This window comes from Homalodisca vitripennis, chromosome 4 (assembly GCF_021130785.1).
Source record: "Homalodisca vitripennis isolate AUS2020 chromosome 4, UT_GWSS_2.1, whole genome shotgun sequence".
Classification (NCBI taxonomy): domain Eukaryota; kingdom Metazoa; phylum Arthropoda; class Insecta; order Hemiptera; family Cicadellidae; genus Homalodisca; species Homalodisca vitripennis.
This window is the reverse complement of record NC_060210.1, coordinates 17,573,235-17,594,900: the sequence shown is the minus strand read 5'-3', so window position 1 is coordinate 17,594,900 and position 21,666 is coordinate 17,573,235. Positions and strand designations below refer to the sequence as shown.

Here is a 21,666-nt window from a genome sequence, read left to right as displayed (position 1 = left end):
CATTTCTTAAAATGGATTTGTATCCTATGTACTGTGTTTTGCAGGCAATAAAAGAGTTTTTTTGTAATTACATTGCTACATAAATCTAATCAGTTTCAATTATTAATTCTACACAGACTACTAAAGTAGTGCCTCCACAATTATGAATTTTAATAGTCAATACAACATATTGAAATACGTACATATTCACTATTTTGCCTCTCTTAAAATTTGGATGTTTTCGGGGGAGGTCCCTCAATTGCATCTTAGCCCCCTCCCACAAGTTTGTTCCTGGCTACGTCCTTTGCCAGACGAGCTCCTCATGCAGTGGAAGAATGGGGCGATCAAGCCAGGCGGAGAGAAAGAGTGGGGATGGAGGGGCCCCTCCTGCCAACTACAGATAGCCCTTGTATTGGAATAGGCCTATATAGTGGAATGAGCAGTCCGCGCGTTCTCGCTCTGTACTCCTTTGAATTTAATTTAGTTCAGTACCTGGCAAACCTATTAAAATGTATCACTGTATTTACAAACCCCTTTCCGTAGTTTAGCATACATATATTTAAATTACATTTTCAAAGCTGGATGTTGCTGGATGCAGCACAATTAAATTGCAGGCAATTAATATGACAAACCTCTTAAAATGTACCACTGTGTTTTTAGCTTCTACTCTGAGTTAAACACCTTTCAGTAATTTTCTACAACATACATATATATTCCATTTTTAAAGCTGGATGCTGCAGGATGCATCGTAATTAAATTTATTTCATTAAACCTTGATTTTACAACGTAATTAATGACAGGCAATTAATCTTTTCTACATACAAATAAACCAACACAACGGAGTATCGAAAGACCCAAAAAAGACGTAAGGAAGTCTAACTTAACAAAGTAACTTCGTTACATTCAGTGGCGTAGCTAGAAAACATTCGAGGGTGGATTAAACATCCAGGAGGATTAAAAAGAGCCCCCCTGGATGCGGCCACTACTGCGCAGATACCAGTTAAGGTAAGTCCAATCACTTTATGGCCAGTTTTAATTAAAGCACTATTTATTGTTTAGTAGTAAAACTTAAATTGAATTAAATTTAAAACAAGTAATAGCAGCACAAAAGTATACCACGGAAAATTCTGTCAAATGTATCGAATTTATGTTTTAGGAAGAAGAGTGTAACAGAATGCAACCAGGCAATACCAATGTTACTAAACAGAGACGTTTTCTTTCCTCCAAAAAGAACAAAAAACCCTTGCAGAGAGACCTCACAGAGGAGAAAAAGTTAAAAATTGATCTAGACTTAAGCCTTCTGAGTGACAATGACAGACTTCAATAAATTATATAAATTAGTGTAATTGTAATAAATTGTATCATAAATCTGTATATTCGTAGCATTATAGATCAGTAGGACTAAATTATTTTCATCATCTGTATTACATAAATATTTCTGTAATATAAGTTTAATATTTCTTACATAAATATACTGTAAGTGTTTAAAATATTAAACCAAACATATACTCATATATGATCTTAATCTGAATTTGTCAGTTCCAGTAATATAATATAATTAAGAAAATGTTGTATTTATTAATGATGTCGCGTGCTTTGTTAGGTATTTAAGTCAGGTAGTTGCCATTGATTTTGTTATATTTCTATAATTATGTTTTTGGTTGAATATTTACTCGGAAGTTTCTTTTTTAATCCCCTTCGTTTATTACAGCTATTACATAACTCTTATTACAGATTTTGTAGCGTAATTATTAATTAATTTACTACCAATGAAGGACTCCACATTATAATATGTTGCTTTTGCCCTATTAATTTGAATATATTCCAATAACACAAAAAAATATATTTACCGTCGTTTTAAGCCTATATGCAAAATATGATGAGATTATGACATTTTATTCGTTGTGCACCATCACACATTTTGTAAAGTGTCTTTGGAGTTATAAAGAAAGTTCAATATTAATACAATTAATTCGATATAATTTCTATGTTTTACAGATATGTTCGGATATAAAACGACTCATTAATTCGTAAGATAATAGAAATCAGAACCGTTCCGAACTGAGGTCGCTATCAGCCGCATGTACAGGGTTTGTCAAAAATTCTCGGGATTTATCGGTACTGCTCGGCTCTGCCCCCATTCTTTCTCTCCACCTGGCTTGATCGCCCCATTATTCCACTGCATGAGGAGCTCGTCCTTTGCCAGACTCCTACCACTATTTCACAATCCCAGCGGAAGGCAATGATGATGACTCAGGCGTCGGAGAGGGGAGGGAAATTAGAATTGCCAAGATTACGTGATACAAGGAAATATCCGGATGTCTCTTGTTTTCTCACTATAAAATCGAATTTTCTTAGTTCTCTCAGATCCTTTTGTCAAGGATTAGGACTGCGGCGGGGAAGAAGATAAAAGTAAAATATAAAACGATGTTGATGTTTTATAAGCCACTACAACCATACATAAAAACATACTCTTAAGAGGTAGTATAGATTATAAGTGAAGGATTTAACTTATCCTTAACAATTACAATAATATTATAATGTTCATAAGTTTTTTTAAACTTTGTATTGCAGCTGATTTGTTGCTCCACACATGTTCAACGTACGTCGACTGCCCATTCGCTTTCATTTCTCTTCTGTCAGAAGCAATTTAGTAACATCACTACAGGTTAGGTTAATTTTATTGATTATTAATATTAAATATTACAGTCACGTCAGTAACTGGCAAAATCAAAGTTAGTACTTTGATTATTATACTCTAAAATTAATATTTCTGTCCAAGCAATGATATAGGCTACATTATCAAATATATTTCATAATCAAGCGTAATGTTTATAATTTGTTCTGTGAGTATGTTAATGACAAATAACAGTTTAAAGGTTCTAGGTTTAGGTTCTATTTATGTTATACATATTATTCTCTTTAAAATTATCAAGCCTTTATGTGATTTAAACATAGTCAGATGGTTATTACCGTACTAAAATTTAAACTAATGTAAAGTTTATAGGTTATGTTTGTACTTGATATTTACATTGCAAATTCTGTCTAATATTCGTCCCAAACAGAAATAAGGGTTTCTATTATGTGTTTGGTTACTCAATAAAGAAGAAGCACTTAGAATTTAAAATTGCCTTTAAAGCGGCAATTTTAGTTCATCTGAAGTTTGAACTAACCTATGTTTGTGTTCAATGTACATGTTACTGGATCTAACATTTTCATTTTATTTCATTACAAACTTTCAATTGGTCATGTCAAACCTTAATTTCTTATGCCATCTTAAGATAGATTATGATAAGTGGTCTAGGTTTTTTAAATGGATAATACTCAGTTATAAGCTTTGATGTAACTAACTGATACTGATTAATAATTAACCAGTATCAGTGATTTGAAAAATAATTAACGGGTAGAGGAAAAGCGGACTCGGTTTTTACATTGAAATTATCAAACGATATTTTATTATTATACCAGTCGATGTAATCAATCAATAGTAATTAATTTGAACAATTACTAAATCATCTGCACCGACTGTACACATATTAGGCCTACATAAAAGAATAATAGACTCAAGATACATAATTTTTAACTTTTAGAGGCTCTTCGGAAAGTTTTGATTAAAGTCTCTGTAGGCTTCTATGGTTTTTTGTTGTTTTTCATGTGATAATATATATGTTCACTGGATTGGAGTTACTAGATTTACTTTACATACAATATGTGTCACAGGAAACCAAAGAATACCTTGTCTTCTAGGGAAAGAAAAGCTAGGCGTTGGAGTGTCTGGGTTTAAAAATGAAACCTCTACTTCATCATTGGCCATTTTCTTTTTTCAACACAGGCCAGCCACCTGTGTCACAGACGATGGTTAAATAACTGCTAAACTGAATCAGTCCTGAATCGTTGTAACATTTTCGATTTGAAACTCAGTGGATTCTGAAAAAGCTTTTACTTTCATTTTACTAATGCTAGAAGGAACGGGGATGGGCATAAAGTTTCTGGGTGCCTGGTATTGTTACAGATTTTTTCAACCGATTTTCCGTGTTCCTCTGTATCGATGTCTCTTGTTGTGTAACATAAACAAAATTTGCCACAAAAATGTTTAGATTAGGTTATAGATATGTTACTAGTAGTACTAATGTTAAAGATAACCTGTACAAGTGCTCACATGATCTGAGCTTGAATTTGGATAATATCTCAAGGGATGTTTTTCTTTCTTCACCTGAAGTGCGGGTTGGCACAGATGCCACCGAAGCTCGCACTGATGGTCAAGGGCATTTCCGATTGGTACTTTCCCAACCCTCAGGTAACGTCCCAGGTCATCCAACTTTTCTGATGTTTATTTAATTTAAGTAAGTGCTACAAATGGACTGATGTTAGTTCTTTCCTGCACATAGACCAACTTGTCTTTGCAGAAAATCTTTCATAATTTACTTTGTATTCTTAACCATTTCTATCAGTTGAAGTAGAAATATACAATAATAGAGTTGTAGCCAATTTTTAAAGTAACCGCATAAGTTACTCCAAATAATGGGCTCAGTAAATTGAGATTTAGGTGTAAGTTTGGCATAGCATATTAAACTGGAAATAGAGAAGTATTGTAAAGAATTTAAATAAGCTTATAAAATAAATAAATTTACCTTTACAATTAACTTGAGTTGTACTAATATTACAGTTTTCAGATTCAATAATACAGGATTCAAAAGACAACGTCACTGTTAAACATGGAAATTGATGAGCCTTCGAGTTATGATATTTCAATGGTTGTCTCAGAGTCTGATGATGATATGTTCGCCAGCTCACAAGAAGATAATACTTTAATTAAACACGACTCTGCCACGTCTAGTAGTACTGAAACTCCTCAATGTTCAAGAACAGAAATTAGTAATTCGTCTGTAAAAAATGAAACATCACACACAGGTTAGTACTTTTTATATCAAGAATCAAGAATATGTTATTGCCATCCCACACAAACGATGCATTGACAAAGTCATAGAGTTTAAAATATGTCCTTAAAACATATATAATATACAATATACAAATAAAAACAAAAACACATACACAAACCTTAACATAGCTTACATGGTACAGTTATATCCTTAATGCTGAGCATACATGCATGAACTACATGAAAATCCTATTACTTATATTGTAAAGATACATTTCTTCGATAGAATAGAATGCATTTTGCTTTAACCATTTAGACACAGCTATTTTAAAATTATTACATGAAATTTCCCTAACTTCTAATGGTAACTTGTTAAAAAGCTTTATGCCTATATACAGATAACTATTATGGGTTTTGGCTAGCCTAGCATGTTTTTGGTTGATTGAGTCTTGGTTTCTTGTATAATGAGTATGTATTGAGCTTCTTAAGTCAAATTGTTCTAAATTTTCTTTTACATATATCAAACTCTGCAATACAAAAATACAAGGGAGTGTAAGTATATCATATTCTATAAAGTAAGGTTTACACGAGTCAACAGACTGGGTTGTGCAAAATCAGTTTAAAGAATTCTCTTTGTGCTTATATTTTTAATGCAAGTTTCAAGTAGAAAGTTATTTATTTAAATATAAAAATATGGTCCACATTTTTGGGTATCTTTTAATAATTAAGATGAACTTTTAACTGTGTCTACACTAAACTGTAATTTACTGTATCCAAAAGCAAATGTACAATCACAATATCTCATTATATTGTCCATAGTTGACAACGTATATACCTAATGCTGTGTTGCAGAATAAATATGTTTGTACTGGGTTACTAAGCTTTTCTATGCAGTATTTAATTTCAAGTTACTCAGTTACTAATTTTATTACATGGAAAAATAGCCAATTCCTGTAATCTGAATATTAAATATGTGATAGAAGGGACACTCTGAAAGTTTTGAAATACGGGCAGTGTTAAGCAATGCTTAGGTTGCTGCAAAAATCTTATCACTCTTATTTGATTGTACAAGCTCCAGTCAGTATCTGATAGCAATTTGGATTTATCAGTGTACTTGTGTCGTCTGTTCGGAAAGATTAATTTTGTAAAATCATTAGAAGATCATTTTCAGACTTTGATTTTCTACAATTTTAAAATCCGTTTGTCTCAAGAAGAGTGCGTTGAACATATCAAAATTGGCTTTGGTTCTGAAGCACCATGTTGGGCTACTGATTTTTATAGTGTTCAGGATTTTGAATCAGCTGTAATTTGTGTCAAGACATTGTACAACTGGGAAGATTGCATTCCGCTGTCTCTCAAGAAATAGCTCATCAAGGTGCACACTATGATATAAGAGGCCAGACACTGTATTATATTATTTAATGATTGAGGCTTCCATACAGATTGAATCTGCAGCAGTGCCAATATCCTTGTATAACTTTTTAAAAGTCAGGAAATTTGTTTTCTCGATGGGTATTTACAATTTGACACATGAGTAAAAAGCAAAGAGTACTAGAAACAGCAAGCAAACCCTCCAACTGGTTAGTAATCCTGATCATCGGATTATTTCCAAAATTATCACTAGCAATGAGACGTATATGGAATTTTATGACTTTCCAACTCGAAGGAAGTCACAGTGTTTAAAGACCCTTCCTCCCCCGCAATGGTCAAGAAACAATAATCTGCGAAGAAAGTGATTTACACTGTTTAGTATGTAAAAAGTACATGACTTATGAAGGCTATTAAGCTGAAAGGACAAAGAACTTTTACAGCAAGTTGGTACATTGGACAATGCTGGGCATAGAGGGTTAACAAACATTTAGCAGCAATGAACATTAGTATTAAGGCACATTGGAGTCTGTTTATACATTAAACACACACATACTCACTCTATGTACATTAGGTGAAGACTTTGTCTTATATTCTCGCTTCTTTGTCATTCTTGTATCCTTGATAAAGTCTTACCTCAGTAGCCAGGGTTTTGATTTAGCATTAAGCTCACGGGACAACACATTCACTGCGTATTCACTGAAATAGGATCTAGTACCAAGAGGAATCCTTAAGAAGTTCAGTTAAAAGAGCTCTGAGTAGTATTTTTTTAAGTTACATCCTGCTCTCTTGTAAATTCCAAAGAGGAGAATTTGAGCTGCTCTACTTCTCATATACAACCACTTAATATTTATTAGAGGAAAGAGATTTTAAATTTAGTAGTAAGATCTATTAGTGAATACTAGTTGGGGTTTTATGTTTGAATGATTTATATGACATGATAAGTCTCTTGACATAGTCTCTAGATTAGATTAATCGAGTTAACTGAATTAAGAATATTTTTATTTCCATTTTTATTATTAGTAATTTGTATTTGGTGTCAGAAATTCCATGGCGAGGCACTCCACTCCACAAACTGATAAAAAATACAGGAAAAGATTTATACCCTCCAGTGGCAGTCAGCCCACAACACACTGTTTTATTCAAGGTAAGTGAAAGTTAAGGTCGCTGAAAATAATTAAAAGTGGCTAATTTCATATTGAAATAGGGCAATTTTTATATCATAGTTATTTTGATTAATCTGTATGTAAAACAGTATTATTCAGTAGAGACAGTAAAACAGATAGCAACAAATCACCTTTTTTAGGTGCAATACCATGACAATTTCATCTTAATTGTTTAACCTTTTTAGCGGCAAGTATATTGGGCAGGTCGCGTCACATAACGCCAGAGTTACTGGTGCGGGTTGTCCCGTTGGGCGCCGTGGCATTGCCGCTGGATATGTCACAATAGCGCCAGAGCAATTTTACAAATTATGACACACATAGATATAAAACGTTCTCATTTCGCTAAATTTTATGATAAACAAATGATTTTTATTTAATTTTTTGTGATTAATAGGAGAACAATGACATGTAATGGAATTTATGAAATGTTGATCTGTTTAAATTGTATACCTTTAAATATACTTTTTCCAATTTTTTTTTTTTTTTTTTGTGAATTAAGAGTTAAAAAACCCTCTGTATTATAGTGTAATATATTTACTTGAGAAAGACCTGTGAAAATTTAGTAAAATTATACAACTAAACAATTTACAGATTTATATATTTATTAGTAAATAAAGTACAAAACAGACTTTTACCATAAAAACACATGTGTCATTAGATAAAACATTTTAGTGTGTATTGTTATTGTGTTTCAATATTATATGAATGTCTATGTAATGCATTTCATATAGTAAAATTTACATAAAATGCATAAATTCAGTACTAATTTTATTTATATTAGTCAATAAATGGTTATGTACTGCATGAAAATGTTGAGAGCCTAAATAAAGGCCCTTGGCTCTTTACGTCCGAACTTGTCCAAGCCTATATCAAAGCTCTTGGCGTTTTATGACAATAGGTTCAGCCTATATATAGGCTCTTGGTGCGATAAAGGGTTAAAATTCGTAATATTATAATTAAACTAGTAACTGTTAAGTTTTTAATCTGTTTAAAAATTATCACCTATGTCCTAATTGTACAAAAATGAGTGATTGAATTTTTATACATAATTTGTTATGCAATAAAAGAATTTGCACTGAACAAGAGTGACCCATTTTACAGTTAATAGTAATGAGGTTGGGAAGGCAAAAGAAGCCATTCCATGCTAATTTACCAATATATTAATTGATTCAAAATTGGAAAGTATTTCATGTCATTGTACCTATTAATAATTCTATAAAACAAAAACCATACTAATAGGATAGTTGATAAATAATTGTCTTATTATATTTATTTGCTCAATGAACATATTCACAGCTGCCAGTGAAGGAAGGTCAAGTGCCTAAACCATGGCCAGAGAAACCGCAAGACAACTGGGATCAGAACCATGTCCGTATGCCACACTCAGCCTCAAACCTCTATCCAGTCACTCCAGTAAGTCGAAATCTTCATTGTATAAGTCTATTTTGAAAATCAAATGCTCATACCAGTTTCAATTTTGACCCTCCGACTAATTATAAGAAACTCCCAGAATGATACAATGGTTTTTGTCTCTGCGTAACTTATTTTTCAGATATTAAAAAAATATATCGTAATTGATAAGTAATAAGTGTTATATGTAAATGTTTTTATTAGAAACCAGAAAGAAATGTAAAATAATAAAATTATGCACTTACCGGAGTATTGTTTATTTTATTTGTAAACAAATTGATTTATATTAAGATTTTTTTGTTTTCTAAGTTTTACTCCATGTAACTTTCGCATGAATTGATATAGTAAGATACTGTAAATGTACAAAATATACACAGTTTTGTAGTGAAATTAGTAAATTTAATTAAAAGATGCTACATAATTATGGCCAGTAAAAATGATTTTTCTGTTATTTTCCCATATACTAACAAACAAGGTACCAAAAGCTTTAACTTTTTTTGTGTTTCTTGCCTGTTTTATTATTCTGCTTTTTGTTTACACTAGTATTCTAAAAATTATCATTTTAAACGTAATAAAACACACACACTTTATTACTTACAAACACAGTGTAACATCCAGACTTTATAAGCGTTGTTGTGGCTGATTCTTAAAAAAAAAACACATTAATATTGTGAAACCCTTTGCAAGGAGGCCACTAATGTGGCAAAAACATATCTCTCACTTATCTCGGATGGAGTCTTATGTGGTTGTACTCGCAGCTTGACTGTCTTAAAACAAACAGTTTAAAACGTTTATTAGCTTCAATGTTGAAACTTTATTGATTGGTTTTTATTACTCGCTTTTAAACAAACCAAATATGTAATTTAAGTTATATGTTGATCTGTTTTAAATGTATTTTTATTTGCAGAGTAAAAATACAATCAGTCTCAAATAGGTCTCCAGTATCAACAGAATATAAATATTTTGAGCTTTATCCCCACCAAATGCACTGATATTTTAATAAATTGATAGGTTATCAGATGCAGTGACACTGGCAATCAGATAAAAAACAATTCTAACTGATTTTTACTGTTGTATGTGCTGCAAATAGAGAAATATTAATTTAGTGACTAATTTGGCAGAGAGATTGCAGCACTTTCCAGCCACAACTGGATAAGGATTGAACTTTATAACTGTGCAATTACAGTGGGCCACATATAGTGGCCTGTCAAGCTGAGGGGCAGACTGGGCAATCGTATCAGTTTAATGCTGTACCACTAAGGGTTAATATCTTTGATTCTACTAAGATCTCCAAAATCTAACTTTTTCATATTTATAGTGTAAACAATAATGTATGTATGAACAAAACACTATAATTTACTAAGACTTGTGAATAATCACTGCATCTGTTTTCGTGGGAGTTTTTCAAACATGAAACTTGCACCAATCAATTTTTAAATTTGAAGTGTTTAAATGAAACGAGGAAACTATGTAAGTGTAAAAGAGGCTCATTGTTTTTGAATATTTTTTTACTTGATTAAATTAATTCTAGTAATAACAACAATAAATATGTACCACTTTTCATTTAGGTGGATAGTAATTTAATGGTTTCTTAGGCAATTAATTTTAGTAATAACAATAAATATGTAAAACTTTTTAATTATATGAACAGTAATTTAATGGTTTCCAAGGTAATTAATTTTAGTAATAAGAACAATAATTATGTACCACTTTTTTATTTAGGTGAACAGTAATTTAATGGTTGCTAAGGCAAACTTCAATGGCGTGTTCAGGATAAAGCCATGTAATAAATGGGATTACACTAATAAAATTGAAACTAACGATCATGTAGTTAAAATTGGTGTGTAAATAAAACAACAGGTTTTTATGATTATATTATGGTAAAGTAAATTTTCATCGAAAAGTGAGTTCCTGTCACCATGTAATCTTGGTTAACAACTAAGACCAGTGAATATTTCATGTCATTTATTTTTCACCACTATTAGTCACACAATAAACTACTTATTCACTCATTTCATTATGGCACTCTCATTTTATCTAATTTAGTCAAGTCATGGATGAAATATACAAAAAAACTTAAAGGGAAATAACAAAATGTATTGTAACATCATAAATAATGCAACAAAGCTTGTGTTTCATCTCAAAGAAAGAGTAGCTGTTCAATGAGTGATTAAACTGAAGTTTCAAATTAATTTTTCAGTGTCACTCACTAGTTATTGTCATCACTTAACTGTAAATATTTCTGCCTCTGTTTTTAATTTCGCTCTGGTTTTACACGATTCCACCACTCATATATGATGGACCTCGACCGACTTAACATTCCTCCATGTGTTCAAATATTCAGTAAGGGTACAAATAACAGAAAACAATTTTTGTACGGTCAGTGACCCAGTAAAACCAGGGCTGTAATGGCCTTAAAACAAATTTGTATTCCTTATGTAAACACACCTTTTCCCTTTCGCTGCCAGGCTGTTTACTCACAACCTTTAATACAAAAGACATTTTTATTTTTTCCACAATATAATTTAATATCAAAAGTGCTTTTGCCGGTTAAGGCATCAAGTAGACAACACAGAAAGTGAAATACTCACTACCTGTTCCAGTCCTGCCAAGCCTTTGACCAGAGTAATGTATAAAAACTGCCAGGTGGGTTTTAGACATTTTGCAGCGTGTTAAAAATTTATGTCATCGTTATTATATATTATAATAAACCTTAAATTTGCTTTGTTGTTTTTCTAAACAATCTTAGTATCAAAATTTGTATTTAAAGGTAAAAAATAAAGGTTTTTTTCATTGTTGTTTGGATTGAAAAAAAGTATTTTTGGGGTTTGACTTTGAAAAGAATATTTAAGATGCAACTGTATATTCATTCTACAATTAGATTATACACAATGTATTTCTGAACAAATAATAAATAGGTCATGGCGATAACGTTATAAATAACAGTTTTGTGAGTGTTTTTATTAAGTGTTGCAAATCATTTCATGCATAAATACAAATACACAACTCACATAAATATAACAAATAATTCTTTCTAATGTGACTTTTAATACATTTTAGCAAACTCCCAATAACACCACTTGACTAGCAGTTCACGTGTTGATTGCCAAGGGCTTGGCAGTGAAAGGGTTAAGGTTTCATTCTGAAGTTAGAAGATTGGTGTGAAGGTTACAAAGGTTCAGTTTTACCAACACTCTCAAATCCATGATGTGATGTGCTGTTGACAGACAGAGCTGAGGAGTAGATGGGAGCTGGTGCAGCAGGCACTCAGCAGCCCTATCAGCAGTAGTCAGCAGCTGGAGGCGGCCATCTTACACTACAACTCCAAGTACAGCGACCGCTGGGACTTCCGGGCGCTTCATTCCTTCTTCTCTACGGTTAGCCACTTAAACAATCTCACAGAACGTTGTGTCAAAGTTATATTTTCTAAAATAAGATACAGGCCTATAGTTGTTTTGTTTTTTTTTTTAATTTGAGCTCTTGGTTTTGATCATTTACTAGAAACTGGTCATGTGTTTAATTTTTTTAATTGGCCAAAGTAATTTAACTAAAACTAAACCAACTAAAACTAATATGGTTCAATTCAGAGTTTAAGTCGGGATGAAAAGTTTCTTAGCAAAAATGCTACAAGCTTTTCAGACTCTTTAGCAAAAATATTTATCCTGTAGCACTTATTAATAGTGTTGGTTTTTAGTGGCTATTCCAATAATACTGATAAAAACACAATCTGAAGTTCTCTAATACTTTAGCCTTTATAAACAATATATATTTGAATACAAATATTGTTGTTAAAATATTTAGAACCTCAATAATAAAAGATGAGTTATTCTTTATGAGGTTTGATTGAAAACATTTGAGTTACAAAATAATATTTTTAATTTATTATCAAAATAAAAATAAAAAATTAAAAGTCTTCTCTCAATATAAAATACAAAATGAAATAAAATAAAATATTATAGTGAATTTTTATAAAACAAGTTACTTTTAAAATCTGTTTATTTTTATAAATCTAGTTACGCCCTCCCTAGCTTGAGTACTAACCTCATTAAATCTGTTGCCTTATTTTTTGTTTTGTGAACAACAATGTTTAAACCTCATTGGAATTAATTCCTTTCTATTAGATGCTTAAATTGGTTATACTTAGCCTTTTACGAATGTCGACAAAATGCGACAAATGCGATTGTAGCTTTAATCCTGGTTTAATTAAAAAATTAAGATTATTGATTAAGTTGTATTGAATTAGCAGCTCTTGTCATTTACGTCCTTCTCCCACTATTACTATAGAATGGACTAGTTACATCCAGTCTTTGCCAGATGTGCTTGTAGCTACACAGAAAATAGGTTTGCAGTAACTAGTAAAATTTAACTGATACCACTGATAATACCATGACATCTATTACAGTTAAAAAATGTTGAATTTATTCTGAGTGATTTCCTGGAGCTGTACAGAACAGAATATTTTATTGGAATTTCCATTGCCTGAATTTATTTTTTAGTAAACAATTGTGAGAAATGTGAAAGCATCTGTGAGATCTGGTTGTAGGCACATTTATGTCAACGATATTAACAGAATTCGTAACGAAAACATTAACCTAACAAATAATGTTTGTCTTCAGTTCAAAATAATAATTACCGTGATTAAGGTAACAGGATCTCACGTGTCAATTAAGATTAATTTATATATACAGAGCTACATTAAAATGTTGTCTCTGTCAGCAACTAATAAATGATGTGTTAGAAACTCAACCGTGTCATGAAGTACATTAGAGAGCCTGAAATTGAAGTTGGAGATGATTTAACCGCTTCCCGGTCTACTTTATTTGCCCAAGTTGGTCATATTTAGGTCCAAGTGAAAACTATTTATATTGATTAAAAATTTTTTTCATGCATATTTCATGTCTTTTTTTAATTTTAAAAACTATATACAAGATTTAACCCGAGTATACTCGGATGTATGTATATGTATATATATTATAAATAAAATTAATGTTTTGCACACGCAAACATACTCACATTTTTATTATAAATTATATCTCAAATATTATGTTGTTATATTCATGATATATCTAATGAACTATACTAAAGGAATATAATGAAATTCTGTTAGAGAATAAATGAATGTATTGAATATAAAATTTACAACATACAATACAAATACGGTTGTTATGTAAACTTAGTATGTAGGCTTTGAAAGTTGCAGTGACCATTTAACTGATGGAAGTAAGAGTTTTATGTAATACAAACTATTAAAGTATCAAATTTTAGATTGAACTACATGGCCAAAGATATGAGTTATTATGAATAGCAACTAGGCAGTATCTTAGATTGAAAATGACCTACTTATAATGAAAATAAAAGAGTTTCTTCATAAACGTAAAATCTAACTTATAAAAGAAAACATATTTCCAATTTATTACTTACATCATGAATAAAGTTTTAGTTTATTCTTTGAACTTGTATGTCTGACACAGTGTGGTACACTCGAAAACAGGGAGAAACACACAAAGCAACATCACAGTCAGGCCAATAGTAGCGTGATTTCCCATCGTATTTTCTTGCCATTAGCATCACGTACTCTGCTACATACAGAACACAGGCGGGTAGGATTGGCTTTTTTTTCTCCGTAGCAGGTAGGTACTCTCCCAGAAAGTCTCAATGGAGTCATACTGTTGCTTGGCCTTCCGAATTTGGTCCGAGTAATGGTAGGTCTCTTATCAATTTTTCAACTACAGCAAGGCGATAGAGCAGTGGACTCAGAGAGCCATCTGACTTTTTGTACAGTTAACAAGAGAATTCCATAGGGCCAGATCAATAAGATGCAGAAATATTTTTTTATAATACTTTTTGCCTCTCTTTCTTGGTGTTGATTAGTCAGAGAGGTGCTGATCCACCCGATCAACACCACCCATTGTGTCGTTGTAAGCTACAACACACTCTGGTTCGCCTCCTTATTTTACCATTCTTCTCAACGTCAAATCATTTTTGTTGAATGAATGGTCGATATAAGTGACACAATTTTCTTGTCTTTCCATGCAATCACAGTCACCTTACCTCTTTGAAACCATAAAATTTCTCCTTTTTTCAGTTTATTTTTCTTCAGTTCTTTTTTTGTTCAACTTACTAGGAATTTCCTTTCGATCCAGCCTTACTGTTCCATACATATCTGTTTTCTTGGTGATAAGAATATCTGCAAGTTGAGGAGAGCTGTAAAAATTATCACATGTGAGGCAGTAACGTTTTCCATAAAAGGTCTTCCATTAAGGTAAGAACCACTCTGGTGGATACAGGCATTTTTCTCATCAACAAAACCTAGCACAGTCCCTTGGCCTGTATAAATTATGCAGTTCCACACATAACCATTTTTAGACTCACATAGCATAAAGCTTTTGATTCCAAAGCGTGCCCGCTTTAGTGGAATGTATTGCTTTCAGCCCAGGTGCCACTTGTAAAGCAGCAAACTCTCATCAATTGTTACGTCACGGTCTGGGACTAGGCCATTTTTTAAACTTTTAAAACTAGCTTTGTCAACAATGGCCAAATTCTGTTTAAGTTTTGGACATTGGTGAGATGCTTCATCATATTCTGCATTATTTGAAAAATGCAGAAATTGTTTGATTTGTTTGAAGCGCCTGTAATTCATAGTCTATGGGAAGAATTGAGTTACCAGCATTGGTTTCTTTGACCAATATTGCTCGAGTTCAGGCTTCTTTACAACACCTTGTAGGATAAAGTACAGCTAAAAATACTTTTACCTCATTAGGGCCTACCTCAGGAAAGGGTTTTGCCCTCCTGTGAGTACGTATGTACTCTATGGCATATCTGCTTGTCTTCAGTACAGATCATACCAACAATATCATCATCGAAAAAGTATATTCAAAGTACTGCCAATACACTGCCATTGTCCTCAAATTTAAAGAAATACCTGAATTGCCCTGGAAAGGGAAGCAAGGTGAGTTGGCAACCACACGTTTCTGGATTGACTTCAGTCCACTGTCTGGCTGCGGAGAGGCTGTCGTCATCCGATTCACTGGAAGAAGACAAGTCGTGTGTGTCAGATTCACTTTCCACATTACTCTCATCTGATTGTTTCAAAATCACTAACAAGCTTTTCATCGCTTGTGGTCTAATACACCATTCAAATTTACTTGAAAATAAACACAGAAAATATTGTGAAACACAGCTAAAATGGCAGCGCAATGAATGAGGAAGGGACGACGCTAACGCGATCTACCGATTCCTCTACAAACTATTAGAGCGCCCGTAAAGTGCTGCTGCATGCGTGGAACTCATTCAAATAACTACTGAGCAAGTTAATACGGGCCAATCCAAATTAGAACGGCACATTTATTTGTTGCACGAGTTAGCTCGGGATAATCCGGGAAGCGGTTAATGTACGGTACCATTATTATTGGTTTCGTGAACATTACAAGAACTTTCAAGAAAAATGTCTAGAAATTGAATACAAAGTAAAAAAACTGACAACATTTACATAAATAAAATGAACCCAAATGAAATTCAGTTGATTGTATAAAAATGTAAAATGCTAATTTAGAACAAAATATAACCTTGTACTGCTGAGAACAACCAGCTCTACAGTCTTTATCTGAATCTTTGTTCTTATTGTATCTAGACTGTGATCTGTGCAGTTAACTAACTCTAACTTTAGTCTTAATTAATCTTGTTGAATTATGTTTACTGCCATTGATAAAGATATTTAACAGTGGATTACCTCTGATACAGAATAAGTATAAAAAACTACAAACTGGACTAGGTACGTTATTATTTAATAACTCTTTAATTATATTATTTACTAACTTTTTAAATAATAGGTACGTTATTATGTAATAACTCTTTAATTATATTATTTACTAACTTTTTAAATAATAGGTACGTTATTATTTAATAACTCTTTAATTATATTATTTACTAACTTTTTAAATAATAAACTGAACGTTTATTATTTAAATCTCAACCTTAATTATTTTGTAAAATACATGGGAGCAAACGAACATGGGAGGTAACAAATAATTTACTGCTGTGTTATTTGAAAATGATTGGCATAACCAGTGCATGAGTATTTGGGATGGAAAAAATGGTTGTGGTAAAAACATAACTTAAGTTGGCATGAACTTGTGTGCTATTCACATAGAGCTTTCCCTCGATACTCTCAATTACTCATCTGTTATCTCAGGATCTAAGAAACGATCTCGGAAACTGACACATCAGTATTTGGAATTTAGAATAGATTAATTCTTACAGGCTCTGGAGGAAGTGGAGACAGAGTATTTCTTCGCAAAGGTGTTGCCGAAGGTAGTGGAGTTGGCACTCAGCCTGCCGACACTGCTGACCCAGGGGGTGCCTCTGCTGAAGCAGCACGTCACACACTCGATCAGTCTTACTCAGCAGCAGATCAGCTGTCTGCTGGCCAACGCCTTTCTCTGCACATTCCCTCGTAGAAACACCGGCAAGAAGGATTCTGAGTATAGTACTTATCCCAGCATCAATTTCAATAGGTAGGCAACGGAACGGATTGCTCTTCTTTTAGTATTGATGGTATTTTTACAGGTTGTGATACATTAATGAAATTTAAATTATATTCTAAACCAAAATATTCACCTTTTTAGGTCGGTAATTACATTTTTTGTTGCCATTTCACAAAATTATTGAGTATAAAACCAAACATCTACCTAATATAAGTAATAATCAATGTTAATTAAACTATTGGCAATTTTATCACCAACAATAAACAGCTTCCCTCATAGGTGTTCATTGGTTTTATAATTTTTTGAAATGAAATACGAATTTGATTTAAATTAATATACTTGTTGAATTTTTGAAAACTCCCATTTCGATTAGCATCTACATTGCCACATTAAATCTAATAACTAGATTTAGTAAGGCAAAATGTGTGGATTGATCAGAAAACCTAATGTCGTACATTCTTTAGAATAAAACACTTGATGTTATAGGTAGGTCAACACACAGTAAAGTTTTAATTAAAAATCTGTTCTTTGTTTATGTCTTTATTTTCATATCAGAGTAAGATAAACTTTATTTATTAGCTAGCTTTATATGGTGTACATAAATGACGTCATCCAACGTCAAGCGTGTGTTAAGTATTGCAAGTATTAATTTACTTAATTAGAATAATGAATGGTCAACTAAAACTTTTTTTAACATTTTATTTCCGTACACATATTTTAGTATTAAACCATCATCAGTGTGAACATTAACCTCTAAATAAATAATAAACAATAAACAACTATATATATAAACATTTGGACCATTTAAACAGATTTTACATTTATGACACAGTTGCAATAATTATGATTAGTATTCTGTGTATTTAATATTTTAATTTTTTTCAAACATTGGGTTTGTCTTACTGTATTTTTTAGATTGTTATTTAAAATGTGAGGATCTTTGTTACAATTTAGATAGATATTTAAGTCTTCTTTTGTGTTTAATATTTCTCCTTTCCTTTTGATAACCAAAATTTCCATGTTCTTCTCAATATTTGTGTAGTTATGGTCAGTTTCTAATAAATGTTCAGTGAAATTTGATTTTATTGTGACATGTTATTTGTTTTCAAAGCTTGTATATGTTCTTTAAACCTTTTATTAAAATTTTGCCATCACGTGTCTGGAAATAAAATGTTTTAAAAAAGGTTTTAGTTCACAATTCATTATTCTAATATAAAAATAATCCTGTAATGTGGATTTAATAACATAATTTAACTTAAATAACGAAAGATTAACTGAACTTCATTACATTAAATTTAATATATGACTAATAGAATGTACATGTACTTATTTTGTGCAGACTGTTCACGGGTGATTACGTAGAGGATAAAGGTAGACTTCCGTCTCTCCATGAAAAACTGAAATGTTTAATAAACTACTTCAGGAGAGTTACCACAAAAGGTGAGATTTCAGCTGTTGTACAATTCTCTCGCCTTTTTCATAGAAACTGGCTGTAGATTTGAAATTTTGTCAGTGGGCTCCCAGAGGTTCAGAAAGGCCTATAATCTTGTCGGCTTTTAGTGCCCGAAGGCGTTGTGACGTATTCACGACACTACGTCCCACCGGGGGAGCTGCCAGACTGGAGCAAGGCTACCAACAGACTGCCCAACATGTACGTCTCGAGTACTGGCACGATAGAGGACGAGGGTACCAACATGCTTCAGGTGGATTTTGCCAATAGGTTAGTGTGGCTAAGAATTGGCTTTTTCTTTTTAGATCTCATTGAAGAATAGCCTAAGTCAGTAACGTAGTCACTCTCTGAAAGTTGGAGGGCTTGTTGATCATTTGAGTTGACTTCGCACACGTTTTTCCAGATTTTGAAACAAAACTGAATGGAAATTCGCTAATATTCATGTTCCGTCGTTTCGGAAGGAAAAACTACGAGCAAGGCTTGAGAAACACACACACTGTACACTGATTGGCAGCTGACTTACTTAAGCTGACTGAGCTATTCTTGGTGCAGCAGTAGGGTACAGAAATCATGCATACTAAATATAACGATAGCTGCAGAAGATAAGGAGTAATCTTCAAATATGGGATACTTTCCAAACAGTTCTTGTATGTCCAAGTTCCAATTACCCTAATAATGATTTAGATAAACTTATTTGTCATATATGTGTGACGTTGCTCTATAGCATGTTTTTTGCTACAACAAGGTACTACGTATATCATCTACTGTTAATTGGAAATACATTGGTAAATTTTACTAAAAGTATTTTGTAGACTCTTGGAGCAATTGGAAAAAAATTTTAAATAGTAGTAAATGTTATTAAAACAATACTTTTCCAATATAGCCTATTTTTTGGACGAGGCCTTTCCAAACCTTTGTGGAGTCTTTGGTTTTGAAAGGCGACTCTACAAAGATAAACCATACTGGAAAAGTAATGTTTTAATAACATTTACTATTATTTTAAAAGTATTTTGTTAAAGATAAAATGTTGAATTATCTTTCACATTATTTTTATAATCACATAATTGTACTTACTTAGTTAATCCATAAAAGAAGAAAAGTTTAATGCCAAGAGCATGTGTCACAAACACTTAATTAGACTAACATGGAAAACGTTAGTCAGCAATGCGTTACTAACACAATGTTGCTTGCCATTAGAAAGAACTATAATAATCACACTACCGCATGTAGAACATTAAAAATGAGACATTGGCTTGCCTTTACAAAAAATATCACTTCAGTGTGTTCTTTCCAATCCATGTGTATCGTGATCAGTAGCTAATGTGATAAAAATGAGAGAAAAACATAACAAGTGCTAACGTACTTGGCCCAAACGTATTTACAGTTACGATCGATACAGTTATGTTATTAGAAATCATTGGAGAGCATTTATATTTACAGGTTTATAGGAGGAGGTGTGTTAGGACGAGGCTGTGTCCAAGAGGAGATTCGCTTTGTCATCTGTCCAGAATTGCTTCTCGCTCGTCTCTTCGCAGAAGTTCTGGACGACACCGAAGCCATAATTATCAGCGGTTAGTGCAGATAATTCAGAATTATATGTTAATCTACTTTTACACGGTGATCATTAAGGTAGCACCTTAAACTGAAAGAGCAAGTTTTCCTTTCTCTCAATACGTTTAACCCTTTGCACACCTCTAATATATCAACTAACTTTCCTATAACGCCTAGACAAGTAAAAAACTTTCTTTCTTTAAGTTCAAAGGTAATTTTTATTATAACTAAATTATAAAAGATAAAAGCAAAAAAGTACAAAAAGGAATTTGACTTAAAATTAGCGTATTTATTGATAAAAATAAAGAAGACCTATTTACAAAAAAAAAAAAAAAAATAGAATTTCATTTTACTATAAAACAAGATAAATATTTCAAACTAATCACAACACTACCACATGATGAAGAATAATAACGGGATATGTAGTAGCAGAAAGCAGTAATACACACCACAGATATGTTTGGTTATGGCTCTCTAGGAGACGCAGAACTGACAAGCAGGCTGTCAGAGTTAGACAAAGGGCGCTCCCCTCCCCCTGCCACAGAGTGAAGGTCGTTTATAAATACTTCCTTGGCAACCATGATAAGCACAGAGCTTGCACTGGGCATTTCAAAGACCCTTTTGTGAATTAAAAATACTCCAGGAGAAATAATCTATAATATCGGATATAACTGTATTTGGCGTTTTGGTCAGTTCTACCATTCTAATATATCCGTCTACGGCATGAGAAGGGTTAATAAATAATCATTTCACTTCTTACTTATACCAATATAATGCCACGAATGTTACATGTGAGGATAATTTCTAAACTCTTCTGTTCCAAATGTTTAGATATCCCAGGACCTGCTAGTACTTCCATTACATTTTACAGTACTTTGTAACATATATTACAAATTGAGTTAAGTATTGTGTGGTTTTAGGCTGCGAGAGGTTCAGCACGTACCAAGGATACTCTAACACGTTTGAGTGGACCGGTAATGTGGAGGACTCTACTCCTCGGGACAGTGGTGGACGTCGTCTGTGTACGGTGCTCGCCATTGACGCATCTCGTTTTCCGAGTGCCAAGACACAATACTCCGAGGCACATATCAGCAGAGAACTTAACAAGGTATAGCCTTAGGTGAAATTATAATTTGGCAAATAATAGATCTTTTATTTGAATTTGTGCCCTGTAATATAAATTTCTTGGAACTTTAAATATATTGTTTTCTATTGATTTATCCTTAGCCTATTCAAATTTTGTCACAACACAAAAAAGTGATAAGTAATTCTTCAAATAAGATGTAACTTTTATTTAGTACAATATTTATTCCTATAATTTTGTATTAACCCTTTGCGCGCCACTAATAATTTCCTTAACTTTACTATAACGACAAGACA

General features: G+C 32.5%; 1 protein-coding gene across 14 annotated transcripts in view; it reads left to right on the top strand.

Moving 5' to 3' along the window:
• LOC124358998 (poly(ADP-ribose) glycohydrolase-like) overlaps window positions 1-21,666 on the top strand; it is a 94,431-nt gene that overhangs the window by 60,466 nt on the left and 12,299 nt on the right. The window contains exons 1-10 of one of the 14 annotated variants that reach the window (XM_046811312.1): window positions 2,260-2,460; window positions 4,646-4,890; window positions 7,270-7,373; window positions 8,689-8,805; window positions 12,030-12,179; window positions 17,062-17,315; window positions 18,625-18,725; window positions 18,846-19,005; window positions 20,176-20,306; window positions 21,207-21,394. The exons of 8 other annotated variants lie outside the window; for them this stretch is intronic. In XM_046811312.1, coding sequence (XP_046667268.1) covers window positions 4,695-4,890; window positions 7,270-7,373; window positions 8,689-8,805; window positions 12,030-12,179; window positions 17,062-17,315; window positions 18,625-18,725; window positions 18,846-19,005; window positions 20,176-20,306; window positions 21,207-21,394 — 1,401 coding nt within the window. In that variant the 5' untranslated portion in view covers window positions 2,260-2,460; window positions 4,646-4,694. Of the gene's footprint in view, window positions 1-2,259; window positions 2,461-2,513; window positions 2,648-2,723; window positions 2,826-4,645; window positions 4,891-7,269; window positions 7,374-8,688; window positions 8,806-12,029; window positions 12,180-17,061; window positions 17,316-18,624; window positions 18,726-18,845; window positions 19,006-20,175; window positions 20,307-21,206; window positions 21,395-21,666 lie in introns of those variants that run through there. 5 more of the 14 variants (XM_046811310.1, XM_046811311.1, XM_046811323.1 and 2 more) reach the window with 5 other exon arrangements.